This window comes from Salvelinus alpinus, chromosome 6 (genome assembly GCF_045679555.1).
Source record: "Salvelinus alpinus chromosome 6, SLU_Salpinus.1, whole genome shotgun sequence".
In the NCBI taxonomy this organism is placed as follows: Eukaryota; Metazoa; Chordata; class Actinopteri; order Salmoniformes; family Salmonidae; genus Salvelinus; species Salvelinus alpinus.
The window spans coordinates 94,275,347-94,294,380 of NC_092091.1; the positions used below are offsets into that span (position 1 = coordinate 94,275,347).

The window sequence follows — 19,034 nt, forward strand, 5'->3', positions numbered from 1 at the left end:
CAGGAGGAGTATTGTAATTAATATAATTAATCACACACAGAATATCACAGCATATGTTTTACTGTCCTGGTGGGGAACTAAAATTAATTTCCATTAAACATCGTTTTTTCCCCTGACCCTGATTCTAACCCTGATTCTAACCCTGATTCTAACCCTGATTCTAACCCTGATTCTAACCCTGATTCTAACTCTGATTCTAACCCTGATTCTAACCCTGATTCTAACCCTGATTCTAACCCTGATTCTAACCCTGATTCTAACTCTGATTCTAACCCTGATTCTAACTCTGATTCTAACTCTGATTCTAACCCTGATTCTAACCCTGATTCTAACCCTGATTCTAACCCTGATTCTAACCCTGATTCTAACCCTGATTCTAACCCTGATTCTAACCCTGATTCTAACTCTGATTCTAACCCTAATTCTAACCATCATTCTAATCCTAACCCCTAAACCTAAAATTATCCTTAGTCCTCGTGGGGACCTGGGAAATGTGGAGAAGGGAGACATGTTCCTTGTTTTACTGTCCTTGTGGGGACTTTTGAGGATTTCCAGTACGAGGGAGGAAGGGGAGGAAGGGGAGGGAGGGAGGGAGGAAGGGGAGGGAGGGAGGGAGGGAGGAAGGGGAGGGAGGGAGGGAGGGAGGAAGGGAGGGAGGGAGGGAGGGAGGAAGGGGATGGAGGAAAGGGAGGGAGGGAGGGAGAGGTCTATTCTTTTGGAACATCTGTGTGTAATGTTTACTGTTCATTATTTTATTTATTTTTTCACTTGCTTTGGCAACGATAACATATGTTTCCCATGGAGGGAGAGGAGAGGGGAGAGAGAGAGAGGGAGGGGGGGGGGACAGAAGCCATGTTCTCTTCTCCTCTCATCTCTGTTGATATCGGAGAGGAGAGGAGAGGAGAGGAGAGGAGAGGAGAGGAGAGGAGAGGAGAAGAGAGAGAGAGAGAGGGAGGGGGGGGGGACAGAAGCCATGTTCTCTTCTCCTCACATCTCTGTTGATATCGGAGAGGAGAGGAGAGGAGAGGAGAGAGAGAGAGAGGGAGGGGGGGGGGACAGAAGCCATGTTCTCTTCTCCTCTCATCTCTGTTGATATCGGAGAGGAGAGGAGAGGAGAGGAGAGGAGAGCAATGTTCTCATCTCTGTTAATATCTGCGTAGCGTCGGAGAGTAAACGCTTGCGTCTGGACTATGAAGAGATAACTCCCTGTCTGAAGGACGTCACGCTGGTCTGGGAGAGCATGCTGGGAACACAGGCCAGGTCGAAGGTCAAGTTCAACAGCGACACTGTCCACGCTGCTGTCGGACAAGGTAATCACACACACACACACACACACACACACACACACACACACACACACACACACACACACACACACACACACACACACACACACACAAGGCCACTGTGGAATATCAGATGGTTTAACACACCGCTGTTACTGTATTCTCTGTATAACACACCTCTAATGTTACTGTAGTCTATATAACACACCTCTAATGTTACTGTATTCTCTATATAACACACCTCTAATGTTACTGTATTCTCTATATAACACACCTCTAATGTTACTGTAGTCTCTATATAACACACCTCTAATGTTACTGTAGTCTCTATATAACACACCTCTAATGTTACTGTATTCTCTATATAACACACCTCTAATGTTACTGTAGTCTCTATATAACACACCTCTAATGTTACTGTAGTCTGTCTATATAACACACCTCTAATGTTACTGTAGTCTCTATATAACACACCTCTAATGTTACTGTAGTCTTTATATAACACACCTCTAATGTTACTGTAGTCTCTATATAACACACCTCTAATGTTACTGTAGTCTTTATATAACACACCTCTAATGTTACTGTAGTCTCTATATAACACATCTCTAATGTTACTGTATTCTCTATATAACACACCTCTAATGTTACTGTAGTCTCTATATAACACACCTCTAATGTTACTGTAGTCTCTATATAACACACCTCTAATGTTACTGTAGTCTCTATATAACACACCTCTAATGTTACTGTAGTCTCTATATAACACACCTCTAATGTTACTGTATTCTCTATATAACACACCTCTAATGTTACTGTAGTCTCTATATAACACACCTCTAATGTTACTGTAGTCTCTATATAACACACCTCTAATGTTACTGTAGTCTCTATATAACACACCTCTAATGTTACTGTAGTCTTTATATAACACACCTCTAATGTTACTGTAGTCTCTATATAACACACCTCTAATGTTACTGTATTCTCTATATAACACACCTCTAATGTTACTGTAGTCTCTATATAACACACCTCTAATGTTACTGTAGTCTTTATATAACACACCTCTAATGTTACTGTAGTCTCTATATAACACATCTCTAATGTTACTGTAGTCTCTATATAACACACCTCTAATGTTACTGTAGTCTCTATATAACACACCTCTAATGTTACTGTAGTCTTTATATAACACACCTCTAATGTTACTGTAGTCTCTATATAACACACCTCTAATGTTACTGTATTCTCTATATAACACACCTCTAATGTTACTGTAGTCTCTATATAACACACCTCTAATGTTACTGTAGTCTTTATATAACACACCTCTAATGTTACTGTAGTCTCTATATAACACATCTCTAATGTTACTGTATTCTCTATATAACACACCTCTAATGTTACTGTAGTCTCTATATAACACACCTCTAATGTTACTGTAGTCTCTATATAACACACCTCTAATGTTACTGTAGTCTCTATATAACACACCTCTAATGTTACTGTAGTCTCTATATAACACACCTCTAATGTTACTGTATTCTCTATATAACACACCTCTAATGTTACTGTAGTCTCTATATAACACACCTCTAATGTTACTGTAGTCTTTATATAACACACCTCTAATGTTACTGTAGTCTCTATATAACACATCTCTAATGTTACTGTATTCTCTATATAACACACCTCTAATGTTACTGTAGTCTCTATATAACACACCTCTAATGTTACTGTAGTCTTTATATAACACACCTCTAATGTTACTGTAGTCTCTATATAACACACCTCTAATGTTACTGTATTCTCTATATAACACACCTCTAATGTTACTGTAGTCTCTATATAACACACCTCTAATGTTACTGTAGTCTTTATATAACACACCTCTAATGTTACTGTAGTCTCTATATAACACATCTCTAATGTTACTGTATTCTCTATATAACACACCTCTAATGTTACTGTAGTCTCTATATAACACACCTCTAATGTTACTGTAGTCTCTATATAACACACCTCTAATGTTACTGTAGTCTCTATATAACACACCTCTAATGTTACTGTAGTCTCTATATAACACACCTCTAATGTTACTGTAGTCTCTATATAACACACCTCTAATGTTACTGTAGTCTCTATATAACACACCTCTAATGTTACTGTAGTCTCTATATAACACACCTCTAATGTTACTGTAGTCTCTATATAACACACCTCTAATGTTACTGTAGTCTCTATATAACACACCTCTAATGTTACTGTAGTCTCTATATAACACACCTCTAATGTTACTGTAGTCTCTATATAACACACCTCTAATGTTACTGTAGTCTCTATATAACACACCTCTAATGTTACTGTAGTCTCTATATAACACACCTCTAATGTTACTGTAGTCTCTATATAACACACCTCTAATGTTACTGTAGTCTCTATATAACACACCTCTAATGTTACTGTAGTCTCTATATAACACACCTCTAATGTTACTGTAGTCTCTATATAACACACCTCTAATGTTACTGTAGTCTCTATATAACACACCTCTAATGTTACTGTAGTCTCTATATAACACACCTCTAATGTTACTGTAGTCTCTATATAACACACCTCTAATGTTACTGTAGTCTCTATATAACACACCTCTAATGTTACTGTAGTCTCTATATAACACACCTCTAATGTTACTGTAGTCTCTATATAACACACCTCTAATGTTACTGTAGTCTCTATATAACACACCTCTAATGTTACTGTATTCTCTATATAACACACCTCTAATGTTACTGTAGTCTCTATATAACACACCTCTAATGTTACTGTAGTCTTTATATAACACACCTCTAATGTTACTGTAGTCTCTATATAACACATCTCTAATGTTACTGTATTCTCTATATAACACACCTCTAATGTTACTGTAGTCTCTATATAACACACCTCTAATGTTACTGTAGTCTTTATATAACACACCTCTAATGTTACTGTAGTCTCTATATAACACACCTCTAATGTTACTGTATTCTCTATATAACACACCTCTAATGTTACTGTAGTCTCTATATAACACACCTCTAATGTTACTGTAGTCTTTATATAACACACCTCTAATGTTACTGTAGTCTCTATATAACACATCTCTAATGTTACTGTATTCTCTATATAACACACCTCTAATGTTACTGTAGTCTCTATATAACACACCTCTAATGTTACTGTAGTCTCTATATAACACACCTCTAATGTTACTGTAGTCTCTATATAACACACCTCTAATGTTACTGTAGTCTATATATAACACACCTCTAATGTTACTGTAGTCTCTATATAACACACCTCTAATGTTACTGTATTCTCTATATAACACACCTCTAATGTTACTGTAGTCTCTATATAACACACCTCTAATGTTACTGTAGTCTTTATATAACACACCTCTAATGTTACTGTAGTCTCTATATAACACATCTCTAATGTTACTGTATTCTCTATATAACACACCTCTAATGTTACTGTAGTCTCTATATAACACACCTCTAATGTTACTGTAGTCTTTATATAACACACCTCTAATGTTACTGTAGTCTCTATATAACACACCTCTAATGTTACTGTATTCTCTATATAACACACCTCTAATGTTACTGTAGTCTCTATATAACACACCTCTAATGTTACTGTAGTCTTTATATAACACACCTCTAATGTTACTGTAGTCTCTATATAACACATCTCTAATGTTACTGTATTCTCTATATAACACACCTCTAATGTTACTGTAGTCTCTATATAACACACCTCTAATGTTACTGTAGTCTCTATATAACACACCTCTAATGTTACTGTAGTCTCTATATAACACACCTCTAATGTTACTGTAGTCTCTATATAACACACCTCTAATGTTACTGTATTCTCTATATAACACACCTCTAATGTTACTGTAGTCTCTATATAACACACCTCTAATGTTACTGTAGTCTTTATATAACACACCTCTAATGTTACTGTAGTCTCTATATAACACATCTCTAATGTTACTGTATTCTCTATATAACACACCTCTAATGTTACTGTAGTCTCTATATAACACACCTCTAATGTTACTGTAGTCTTTATATAACACACCTCTAATGTTACTGTAGTCTCTATATAACACACCTCTAATGTTACTGTATTCTCTATATAACACACCTCTAATGTTACTGTAGTCTCTATATAACACACCTCTAATGTTACTGTAGTCTTTATATAACACACCTCTAATGTTACTGTAGTCTCTATATAACACATCTCTAATGTTACTGTATTCTCTATATAACACACCTCTAATGTTACTGTAGTCTCTATATAACACACCTCTAATGTTACTGTAGTCTCTATATAACACACCTCTAATGTTACTGTAGTCTCTATATAACACACCTCTAATGTTACTGTAGTCTCTATATAACACACCTCTAATGTTACTGTATTCTCTATATAACACACCTCTAATGTTACTGTAGTCTCTATATAACACACCTCTAATGTTACTGTAGTCTTTATATAACACACCTCTAATGTTACTGTAGTCTCTATATAACACATCTCTAATGTTACTGTATTCTCTATATAACACACCTCTAATGTTACTGTAGTCTCTATATAACACACCTCTAATGTTACTGTAGTCTTTATATAACACACCTCTAATGTTACTGTAGTCTCTATATAACACACCTCTAATGTTACTGTATTCTCTATATAACACACCTCTAATGTTACTGTAGTCTCTATATAACACACCTCTAATGTTACTGTAGTCTTTATATAACACACCTCTAATGTTACTGTAGTCTCTATATAACACATCTCTAATGTTACTGTATTCTCTATATAACACACCTCTAATGTTACTGTAGTCTCTATATAACACACCTCTAATGTTACTGTAGTCTCTATATAACACACCTCTAATGTTACTGTAGTCTCTATATAACACACCTCTAATGTTACTGTAGTCTCTATATAACACACCTCTAATGTTACTGTAGTCTCTATATAACACACCTCTAATGTTACTGTAGTCTCTATATAACACACCTCTAATGTTACTGTAGTCTCTATATAACACACCTCTAATGTTACTGTAGTCTCTATATAACACACCTCTAATGTTACTGTAGTCTCTATATAACACACCTCTAATGTTACTGTAGTCTCTATATAACACACCTCTAATGTTACTGTAGTCTCTATATAACACACCTCTAATGTTACTGTAGTCTCTATATAACACACCTCTAATGTTACTGTAGTCTGTCTATATAACACACCTCTAATGTTACTGTAGTCTCTATATAACACATCTCTAATGTTACTGTATTCTCTATATAACACACCTCTAATGTTACTGTAGTCTCTATATAACACACCTCTAATGTTACTGTAGTCTCTATATAACACACCTCTAATGTTACTGTAGTCTCTATATAACACACCTCTAATGTTACTGTAGTCTCTATATAACACACCTCTAATGTTACTGTAGTCTCTATATAACACACCTCTAATGTTACTGTATTCTCTATATAACACACCTCTAATGTTACTGTAGTCTCTATATAACACACCTCTAATGTTACTGTAGTCTTTATATAACACACCTCTAATGTTACTGTAGTCTCTATATAACACATCTCTAATGTTACTGTATTCTCTATATAACACACCTCTAATGTTACTGTAGTCTCTATATAACACACCTCTAATGTTACTGTAGTCTTTATATAACACACCTCTAATGTTACTGTAGTCTCTATATAACACACCTCTAATGTTACTGTATTCTCTATATAACACACCTCTAATGTTACTGTAGTCTCTATATAACACACCTCTAATGTTACTGTAGTCTTTATATAACACACCTCTAATGTTACTGTAGTCTCTATATAACACATCTCTAATGTTACTGTATTCTCTATATAACACACCTCTAATGTTACTGTAGTCTCTATATAACACACCTCTAATGTTACTGTAGTCTCTATATAACACACCTCTAATGTTACTGTAGTCTCTATATAACACACCTCTAATGTTACTGTAGTCTATATATAACACACCTCTAATGTTACTGTAGTCTCTATATAACACACCTCTAATGTTACTGTATTCTCTATATAACACACCTCTAATGTTACTGTAGTCTCTATATAACACACCTCTAATGTTACTGTAGTCTTTATATAACACACCTCTAATGTTACTGTAGTCTCTATATAACACATCTCTAATGTTACTGTATTCTCTATATAACACACCTCTAATGTTACTGTAGTCTCTATATAACACACCTCTAATGTTACTGTAGTCTTTATATAACACACCTCTAATGTTACTGTAGTCTCTATATAACACACCTCTAATGTTACTGTATTCTCTATATAACACACCTCTAATGTTACTGTAGTCTCTATATAACACACCTCTAATGTTACTGTAGTCTCTATATAACACATCTCTAATGTTACTGTATTCTCTATATAACACACCTCTAATGTTACTGTAGTCTCTATATAACACACCTCTAATGTTACTGTAGTCTCTATATAACACACCTCTAATGTTACTGTAGTCTCTATATAACACACCTCTAATGTTACTGTATTCTCTATATAACACACCTCTAATGTTACTGTAGTCTCTATATAACACACCTCTAATGTTACTGTAGTCTTTATATAACACACCTCTAATGTTACTGTAGTCTCTATATAACACATCTCTAATGTTACTGTATTCTCTATATAACACACCTCTAATGTTACTGTAGTCTCTATATAACACACCTCTAATGTTACTGTAGTCTCTATATAACACACCTCTAATGTTACTGTAGTCTCTATATAACACACCTCTAATGTTACTGTAGTCTCTATATAACACACCTCTAATGTTACTGTAGTCTTTATATAACACACCTCTAATGTTACTGTAGTCTCTATATAACACATCTCTAATGTTACTGTATTCTCTATATAACACACCTCTAATGTTACTGTAGTCTCTATATAACACACCTCTAATGTTACTGTAGTCTCTATATAACACACCTCTAATGTTACTGTAGTCTCTATATAACACACCTCTAATGTTACTGTAGTCTCTATATAACACACCTCTAATGTTACTGTAGTCTCTATATAACACACCTCTAATGTTACTGTAGTCTCTATATAACACACCTCTAATGTTACTGTAGTCTCTATATAACACACCTCTAATGTTACTGTAGTCTCTATATAACACACCTCTAATGTTACTGTATTCTCTATATAACACACCTCTAATGTTACTGTAGTCTCTATATAACACACCTCTAATGTTACTGTAGTCTGTCTATATAACACACCTCTAATGTTACTGTAGTCTCTATATAACACATCTCTAATGTTACTGTATTCTCTATATAACACACCTCTAATGTTACTGTAGTCTCTATATAACACACCTCTAATGTTACTGTAGTCTCTATATAACACACCTCTAATGTTACTGTAGTCTCTATATAACACACCTCTAATGTTACTGTAGTCTCTATATAACACACCTCTAATGTTACTGTATTCTCTATATAACACACCTCTAATGTTACTGTATTCTCTATATAACACACCTCTAATGTTACTGTAGTCTGTCTATATAACACACCTCTAATGTTACTGTAGTCTCTATATAACACACCTCTAATGTTACTGTAGTCTGTCTATATAACACACCTCTAATGTTACTGTAGTCTCTATATAACACACCTCTAATGTTACTGTAGTCTATATATAACACACCTCTAATGTTACTGTAGTCTCTATATAACACACCTCTAATGTTACTGTATTCTCTATATAACACACCTCTAATGTTACTGTAGTCTGTCTATATAACACACCTCTTGTCTCTCTCTCTCCACCCCCCCTCCCCCATCTCGCACTCCTCTCCCTCCCCCATCCCCCCATCTCTCTCTCCCTCCCCCCTCTCTCTCTCGCTCCCCCCTGTCTCTCCCACTCTCTCCCTCCCCCCTCCCCCCTGTCTCTCCCACTCTCTCCCTCCCCATCCCCCCCTCTCTCCATCCCTCATCTCTCTCCCTCCCCCTCTCTCCCACTCTCTCTCCCCCCTCCCTCTCTCACCCTCCCCATCCCCCTCTCTCTCTCTCCCCCCTCCCTCTCTCACCCTCTCTCTCCCTCCCCATCCCCCCTCTCTCTCTCCCTCCCCCTCCCCCCTCTCTCTCTCCCTCCCCCGTCTCTCCCACTCTCTCCCTCCCCCATCCCCCCCTCTCTCTCTCCCCCCTCCCTCTCTCACCCTCTCTCTCCCCCCTCCCTCTCTCACCCTCTCTCTCCCTCCCCACCCCCCCTCTCTCTCCCTCCCCCGTCTCTCCCACTCTCTCCCTCCCCCACCCCCCCTCTCTCTCTCCCTCCCCCCCTCCCCCCACTCCATCTCTCTCCATCTCTCCCCCCTCCCTCCATCCCTCCCTCTCTCTCCCTCCCCCCATCTCTCCCCCCTCCCCCTCCCTCTCTCCATCTCTCCATCTCCCCCCCTCCCTCTCTCCACCCCCCCCCTCCCTCTCTCCACCTCTCCATCCCCTCTCCCTCTCTCTCCCTCCCTCCATCTCTCCCTCTCCCCCCTCCCCAGGAGTTCCTCGGCAGTACAGAGGAGAGGTGTGGAAGTTACTGTCAGAGCAGTTTCTGTTGAGACAAACGCTTCCTGTCAGACTTCCAGCCAACAACAGGCCTTATAAGGAGCTGCTGAAACAGCTGACCTCACAGCAGCACGCCATCCTCATCGACCTGGGTGAGACCCTACACCCTACATACTACACCCTGCACACTACACACTACACCCTACACACTACACACTACACACTACACCCTACAGCACGCCATCCTCATCGACCTGGGTGAGACCCTACACCCTACACACTACACCCTACACACTACACACTACATACTACACCCTACACCCTACAGCACGCCATCCTCATCGACCTGGGTGAGACCCTACACCCTACACCCTACACACTACACACAACACCCTACACACTACATACTACACCCTACACCCTACAGCACGCCATCCTCATCGACCTGGGTGAGACCCTACACCCTACACACTACATACTACACCCTACACACTACATACTACACCCTACAGCACGCCATCCTCATCGACCTGGGTGAGACCCTGTACCCTACTCACTACACACTACACCCTGCACCCTACAGCACGCCATCCTCATCGACCTGGGTGAGACCCTGTACCCTACTCACTACACACTACACACTACACCCTGCACCCTACAGCACGCCATCCTCATCGACCTGGGTGAGACCCTGTACCCTACTCACTACACACTACACCCTGCACCCTACAGCACGCCATCCTCATCGACCTGGGTGAGACCCTGTACCCTACTCACTACACACTACACCCTGCACCCTACAGCACGCCATCTTAATCGACCTGGGTGAGACCCTGTACCCTACTCACTACACACTACACCCTGCACCCTATAGCACGCCATCCTCATCGACCTGGGTGAGACCCTGTACCCTACTCACTACACACTACACCCTGCACCCTACAGCACGCCATCCTCATCGACCTGGGTGAGACCCTGTACCCTACTCACTACACACTACACACTACACCCTGCACCCTACAGCACGCCATCCTCATCGACCTGGGTGAGACCCTGTACCCTACTCACTACACACTACACACTACACCCTGCACCCTACAGCACACCATCCTCATCGACCTGGGTGAGACCCTGTACCCTACTCACTACACACTACACCCTACACACTACATACTACACCCTACACCCTACAGCACGCCATCCTCATCGACCTGGGTGAGACCCTACACCCTACACACTACATACTACACCCTACACACTACATACTACACCCTACAGCACGCCATCCTCATCGACCTGGGTGAGACCCTACACCCTACATACTACACCCTGCACCCTACACCCTGCACACTACACACTACACCCTACACCCTACACACTACACCCTACACACTACACCCTACACACTACACCCTACACACTACACACTACAGCACGCCATCCTCATCGACCTGGGTGAGACCCTACACCCTACATACTACACCCTGCACCCTACACACTACACCCTGCACCCTACAGCACACCATCCTCATCGACCTGGGTGAGACCCTGTACCCTACTCACTACACACTACACCCTGCACCCTACAGCACGCCATCCTCATCGACCTGGGTGAGACCCTGTACCCTACTCACTACACACTACACACTACACCCTGCACCCTACAGCACGCCATCCTCATCGACCTGGGTGAGACCCTGTACCCTACTCACTACACACTACACACTACACCCTGCACCCTACAGCACACCATCCTCATCGACCTGGGTGAGACCCTGTACCCTACTCACTACACACTACACCCTGCACCCTACAGCACGCCATCCTCATCGACCTGGGTGAGACCCTGTACCCTACTCACTACACACTACACACTACACCCTGCACCCTATAGCACGCCATCCTCATCGACCTGGGTGAGACCCTGTACCCTACTCACTACACACTACACCCTGCACCCTACAGCACGCCATCCTCATCGACCTGGGTGAGACCCTGTACCCTACTCACTACACACTACACACTACACCCTGCACCCTACAGCACGCCATCCTCATCGACCTGGGTGAGACCCTGTACCCTACTCACTACACACTACACACTACACCCTGCACCCTACAGCACACCATCCTCATCGACCTGGGTGAGACCCTGTACCCTACTCACTACACACTACACACTACACCCTGCACCCTACAGCACGCCATCCTCATCGACCTGGGTGAGACCCTGTACCCTACTCACTACACACTACACACTACACCCTACATACTACACCCTGCACCCTACACACTACATACTACACCCTGCACCCTACACACTACACCATGCACCCTACACCCTGTACCCTACTCACTACACCCTACACACTACACCCTACACACTACGCCCTACATACTACACCCTGCACCCTACACACTACACCATGCACCCTACACCCTACACCCTGTACACTACATACTACACCTTACACACTACACCCTACACACTACACCCTACACACTACACCCTACAGCACGCCATCCTCATCGACCTGGGTGAGACCCTACACACTACACCCTACACACTACACACTACACCCTATACACTACACACTACAGCACGCCATCCTCATCGACCTGGGTGAGACCCTACATACTACACCCTGCACACTACACACTATACCCTGTACCCTACACACTACACCCTACACCCTACAGCACGCCATCCTCATCGACCTGGGTGAGACCCTACACACTACACCCTACACCCTATACACTACATACTACACCCTACATCCTATACACTACACACTGCACCCTACACCCTACAGCACGCCATCTTCATCGACCTGGGTGAGACCCTACACACTGCACCCTACACACTGCACCCTACACACTGCACCCTAGTCCCTACACACTGCACCCTACACACTACACACTGCACCCTAGTCCCTACACACTACACCCTACACACTACCCACTCTACACACTACGCACTATACCCTACACACTGCACCCTACACACTACACACTGCACCCTAGTCCCTACACACTACACCCTACACCCCCTACACACTACGCACTATACCCTACACACTGCACACTACCCTACACACTGCACCCTAGTCCCTACACACTACACCCTACACACTACGCACTATACCCTAGACACTGCACACTACCCTACACACTGCACCCTAGTCCCTACACACTGCACACTACCCACACTACGCACTACACTACACACACCGACACGCTCACACACACACACACTACACACTTCCTCCTTACTGTTGACGAATGCCTGACTGAGTGATGTTAACCTGGTTTAACTTGAAACATACACACTTCCTGACATATTACTGTTGACGAATGCTTAATGGAGTGTGATGTTATCAGTCACCTAACCTCATTTAACCTGAAACCTTGTCCTCGTTGAACCTGAAACCTTGTCCTCGTTGAACCTGAAACCTTGTCCTCGTTTAATAACCTGAAACCGTGTCCTCGTTTAATAACCTGAAACCGTGTCCTCGTTGAACCTGAAACCTTGTCCTCGTTTAATAACCTGAAACCGTGTCCTCGTTTAATAACCTGAAACCGTGTCCTCGTTTAATAACCTGAAACCGTGTCCTCGTTGAACCTGAAACCTTGTCCTCGTTTAATAACCTGAAACCGTGTCCTCGTTTAATAACCTGAAACCGTGTCCTCGTTGAACCTGAAACCGTGTCCTCGTTGAACCTGAAACCTTGTCCTCGTTGAACCTGAAACCTTGTCCTCGTTTAACCTGAAACCTTGTCCTCGTTGAACCTGAAACCTTGTCCTCGTTTAACCCGGAAACTTGTCCTCGTTTAACCCGGAAACTTGTCCTCGTTTAACCTGAAACCTTGTCCTCGTTTAACCTGAAACCTTGTCCTCGTTTAACCCTGAAACTTTGTCCTCGTTTAACCTGAAACCTTGTCCTCGTTTAACCTGAAACCGTGTCCTCGTTTAACCTGAAACCTTGTCCTCGTTTAACCTGAAACCGTGTCCTCGTTTAACCTGAAACCTTGTCCTCGTTTAACCTGAAACCTTGTCCTCGTTTAACCTGAAACCGTGTCCTCGTTTAACCTGAAACCTTGTCCTCGTTTAACCTGAAACCGTGTCCTCGTTTAACCTGAAACCTTGTCCTCGTTTAACCCTGAAACTTTGTCCTCGTTTAACCTGAAACCTTGTCCTCGTTTAACCTGAAACCTTGTCCTCGTTTAACCTGAAACCTTGTCCTCGTTGAATAACCTGAAACCGTGTCCTCGTTGAACCTGAAACCTTGTCCTCGTTTAACCTGAAACCGTGTCCTCGTTTAATAACCTGAAACATTGTCCTCGTTTAACCTGAAACCTTGTCCTCGTTTAACCTGAAACCTTGTCCTCGTTTAACCTGAAACCTTGTCCTCGTTTAACCTGAAACCGTGTCCTCGTTTAACCTGAAACCTTGTCCTCGTTTAACCTGAAACCATGTCCTCGTTTAACCTGAAACCTTGTCCTCGTTTAACCTGAAACCTTGTCCTCGTTTAACCCGGAAACTTGTCCTCGTTTAACCTGAAACCGTGTCCTCGTTTATCCTGAAACCTTGTCCTCGTTTAACCTGAAACCATGTCCTCGTTTAACCTGAAACCTTGTCCTCGTTTAACCTGAAACCTTGTCCTCGTTTAACCTGAAACCATGTCCTCGTTTAACCTGAAACCTTGTCCTCGTTTAACCCGGAAACTTGTCCTCGTTTAACCTGAAACCTTGTCCTCGTTTAACCTGAAACCATGTCCTCGTTTAACCTGAAACCGTGTCCTCGTTTAACCTGAAACCTTGTCCTCGTTTAACCTGAAACCTTGTCCTCGTTTAACCCGGAAACTTGTCCTCGTTTAACCTGAAACCGTGTCCTCGTTTAACCTGAAACCTTGTCCTCGTTTAACCTGAAACCTTGTCCTCGTTTAACCTGAAACCTTGTCCTCGTTTAACCTGAAACCTTGTCCTCGTTTAACCTGAAACCTTGTCCTCGTTTAACCCGGAAACTTGTCCTCGTTTAACCTGAAACCTTGTCCTCGTTTAACCCGGAAACTTTGTCCTCGTTTAACCCGGAAACCTTGTCCTCGTTGAACCTGAAACCTTGTCCTCGTTTAACCTGAAACCTTGTCCTCGTTGAACCTGAAACCTTGTCCTCGTTTAACCTGAAACCTTGTCCTCGTTTAACCTGAAACCTTGTCCTCGTTTAACCTGAAACCTTGTCCTCGTTTAACCTGAAACCTTGTCCTCGTTTAACCTGAAACCTTGTCCTCGTTTAACCTGAAACCTTGTCCTCGTTTAACCTGAAACCTTGTCCTCGTTTAACCTGAAACTTTGTCCTCGTTTAACCCGGAAACCTTGTCCTCGTTTAACCCGGAAACTTGTCCTCGTTTAACCTGAAACCTTGTCCTCGTTTAACCTGAAACTTGTCCTCGTTTAACCTGAAACCTTGTCCTCGTTTAACCTGAAACCTTGTCCTCGTTTAACCTGAAACCGTGTCCTCGTTTAACCCGGAAACTTGTCCTCGTTTAACCTGAAACCTTGTCCTCATTTATACACCACACCACACCTGTGAAAGAATGGTGTTTTAGTGATCCTGGCTAAAGCAGTCAGTAGAATGGTGTTTTAGTGATCCTGGCTAAAGCAGTCATTAGAATGGTGTTTTAGTGGTCCTGGCTAAAGCAGTCAGTAGAATGGTGTTTTAGTGGTCCTGGCTAAAGCAGTCAGTAGAATGGTGTTTTAGTGGTCCTGGCTAAAGCAGTCAGTAGAATGGTGTTTTAGTGATCCTGGCTAAAGCAGTCAGTAGAATGGTGTTTTAGTGATCCTGGCTAAAGCAGTCATTAGAATGGTGTTTTAGTGGTCCTGGCTAAAGCAGTCAGTAGAATGGTGTTTTAGTGGTCCTGGCTAAAGCAGTCAGTAGAATGGTGTTTTAGTGGTCCTGGCTAAAGCAGTCAGTAGAATGGTGTTTTAGTGGTCCTGGCTAAAGCAGTCAGTAGAATGGTGTTTTAGTGATCCTGGCTAAAGCAGTCAGTAGAATGGTGTTTTAGTGATCCTGGCTAAAGCAGTCAGTAGAATGGTGTTTTAGTGGTCCTGGCTAAAGCAGTCATTAGAATTGTGTTTTAGTGATCCTGGCTAAAGCAGTCAGTAGAATGGTGTTTTAGTGATCCTGGCTAAAGCAGTCAGTAGAATGGTGTTTTAGTGGTCCTGGCTAAAGCAGTCAGTAGAATGGTGTTTTAGTGGTCCTGGCTAAAGCAGTCAGTAGAATGGTGTTTTAGTGGTCCTGGCTAAAGCAGTCAGTAGAATGGTGTTTTAGTGGTCCTGGCTAAAGCAGTCAGTAGAATGGTGTTTTAGTGATCCTGGCTAAAGCAGTCAGTAGAATGGTGTTTTAGTGATCCTGGCTAAAGCAGTCAGTAGAATGGTGTTTTAGTGATCCTGGCTAAAGCAGTCAGTAGAATGGTGTTTTATTGGTCCTGGCTAAAGCAGTCAGTAGAATGGTGTTTTAGTGATCCTGGCTAAAGTAGTCAGTAGAATGGTGTTTTAGTGATCCTGGCTAAAGCAGTCATTAGAATGGTGTTTTAGTGGTCCTGGCTAAAGCAGTCAGTAGAATGGTGTTTAGTGATCCTGGCTAAAGCAGTCATTAGAATGGTGTTTTAGTGATCCTGGCTAAAGCAGTCAGTAGAATGGTGTTTTAGTGGTCCTGGCTAAAGCAGTCAGTAGAATGGTGTTTTATTGATCCTGGCTAAAGCAGTCATTAGAATGGTGTTTTAGTGGTCCTGGCTAAAGCAGTCATTAGAATGGTGTTTTAGTGGTCCTGGCTAAAGCAGTCAGTAGAATGGTGTTTTATTGATCCTGGCTAAAGCAGTCATTAGAATGGTGTTTTAGTGATCCTGGCTAAAGCAGTCAGTAGAATGGTGTTTTAGTGATCCTGGCTAAAGCAGTCATTAGAATGGTGTTTTAGTGGTCCTGGCTAAAGCAGTCAGTAGAATGGTGTTTTATTGATCCTGGCTAAAGCAGTCATTAGAATGGTGTTTTAGTGATCCTGGCTAAAGCAGTCAGTAGAATGGTGTTTTATTGATCCTGGCTAAAGCAGTCATTAGAATGGTGTTTTAGTGGTCCTGGCTAAAGCAGTCATTAGAATGGTGTTTTAGTGGTCCTGGCTAAAGCAGTCAGTAGAATGGTGTTTTATTGATCCTGGCTAAAGCAGTCATTAGAATGGTGTTTTAGTGATCCTGGCTAAAGCAGTCAGTAGAATGGTGTTTTAGTGATCCTGGCTAAAGCAGTCATTAGAATGGTGTTTTAGTGGTCCTGGCTAAAGCAGTCAGTAGAATGGTGTTTTATTGATCCTGGCTAAAGCAGTCATTAGAATGGTGTTTTAGTGATCCTGGCTAAAGCAGTCAGTAGAATGGTGTTTTAGTGATCCTGGCTAAAGCAGTCATTAGAATGGTGTTTTAGTGATCCTGGCTAAAGCAGTCATTAGAATGGTGTTTTAGTGGTCCTGGCTAAAGCAGTCATTAGAATGGTGTTTTAGTGGTCCTGGCTAAAGCAGTCAGTAGAATGGTGTTTTATTGATCCTGGCTAAAGCAGTCATTAGAATGGTGTTTTAGTGATCCTGGCTAAAGCAGTCAGTAGAATGGTGTTTTAGTGATCCTGGCTAAAGCAGTCATTAGAATGGTGTTTTAGTGGTCCTGGCTAAAGCAGTCAGTAGAATGGTGTTTTATTGATCCTGGCTAAAGCAGTCATTAGAATGGTGTTTTAGTGATCCTGGCTAAAGCAGTCAGTAGAATGGTGTTTTAGTGATCCTGGCTAAAGTAGTCATTAGAATGGTGTTTTAGTGATCCTGGCTAAAGTAGTCATTAGAATGGTGTTTTAGTGATCCTGGCTAAAGCAGTCAGTAGAATGGTGTTTTAGTGATCCTGGCTAAAGTAGTCATTAGAATGGTGTTTTAGTGATCCTGGCTAAAGCAGTCATTAGAATGGTGTTTTAGTGATCCTGGCTAAAGCAGTCAGTAGGTTACCGTTGAAAGGTGACCCTGCTTTGCATGTTCAGCTCTGAAAGGGGAGGAGGGGGCAGACAGGACATGGAAAGACGAGGGTTTTGTTTACTCAGTGTATAACAACTATTTATCTGTCTCTGTCTCTCTCCCCTGTCTCTCTCTCTCTCTCTCTCTCTCTCTCTCTCTCTCTCTCTCTCTCTCTCTCTCTCTCTCTCTCTCTCTCTCTCTCTCTCTCTCTCTCTCTCTCTCTCTCTCTCTCTCTCAATTCAATTCAATTCAAGGGGCTTTATTGGCATGGGAAACATGTGTTAACATCTCTCTCTCTCTCTCTCTCTCTCTCTCTCTCTCTCTCTCTCTCTCCCATGTCTCTCTCTCTGTCTATGTGTCTCTCTCTCTCTCTCTCCTCTGTCTCTCTCTCTCTGTCTCTCTCCCTCCCCTGTCTCTGTCTCTCTCTGTCTCTGTCTCTCTGTCTCTCTCTCCTTTCTCTCTCTCTCCTTTCTCTCTCTGTCTCTCTCTGTCTCTGTCTCTCTCTGTCTCTGTCTCTCTGTCTCTCTCCTCTCTCTCCTCTCTCTCTCTCAGGTCGTACCTTTCCTACTCATCCTTATTTCCAGGCTCAGTTGGGATCTGGTCAGCTGTCTCTCTATAACCTCCTGAAGGCCTACTCTCTACTGGACCCAGAGGTACACACATTACACCTACTCTCTACTGGACCCAGAGGTACACACATTACACCTACTCTCTACTGGACCCAGAGGTACACACATTACACCTACTCTCTACTGGACCCAGAGGTACACACATTACACCTACTCTCTACTGGACCCAGAGGTACACACATTACACCTACTCTCTACTGGACCCAGAGGTACACACATTACACCTACTCTCTACTGGACCCAGAGGTACACACATTACACCTACTCTCTACTGGACCCAGAGGTACACACATTACACCTACTCTCTACTGGACCCAGAGGTACACACATTACACCTACTCTCTACTGGACCCAGAGGTACACACATTACACCTACTCTCTACTGGACCCAGAGGTA

At 42.1% G+C, this 19,034-nt stretch overlaps 1 protein-coding gene across 1 annotated transcript in view; it reads left to right on the forward strand.

The window, feature by feature from the left end:
- Positions 1-19,034, forward strand: part of tbc1d1 (TBC1 (tre-2/USP6, BUB2, cdc16) domain family, member 1) — a gene marked incomplete in the record, with an annotated part of 182,307 nt that overhangs the window by 140,142 nt on the left and 23,131 nt on the right. Inside the window, 3 exon segments of the mRNA XM_071408381.1 lie at positions 1,161-1,310; positions 9,969-10,127; positions 18,561-18,661. Of these exon segments, the coding sequence (XP_071264482.1) occupies positions 1,161-1,310; positions 9,969-10,127; positions 18,561-18,661 (410 nt within the window).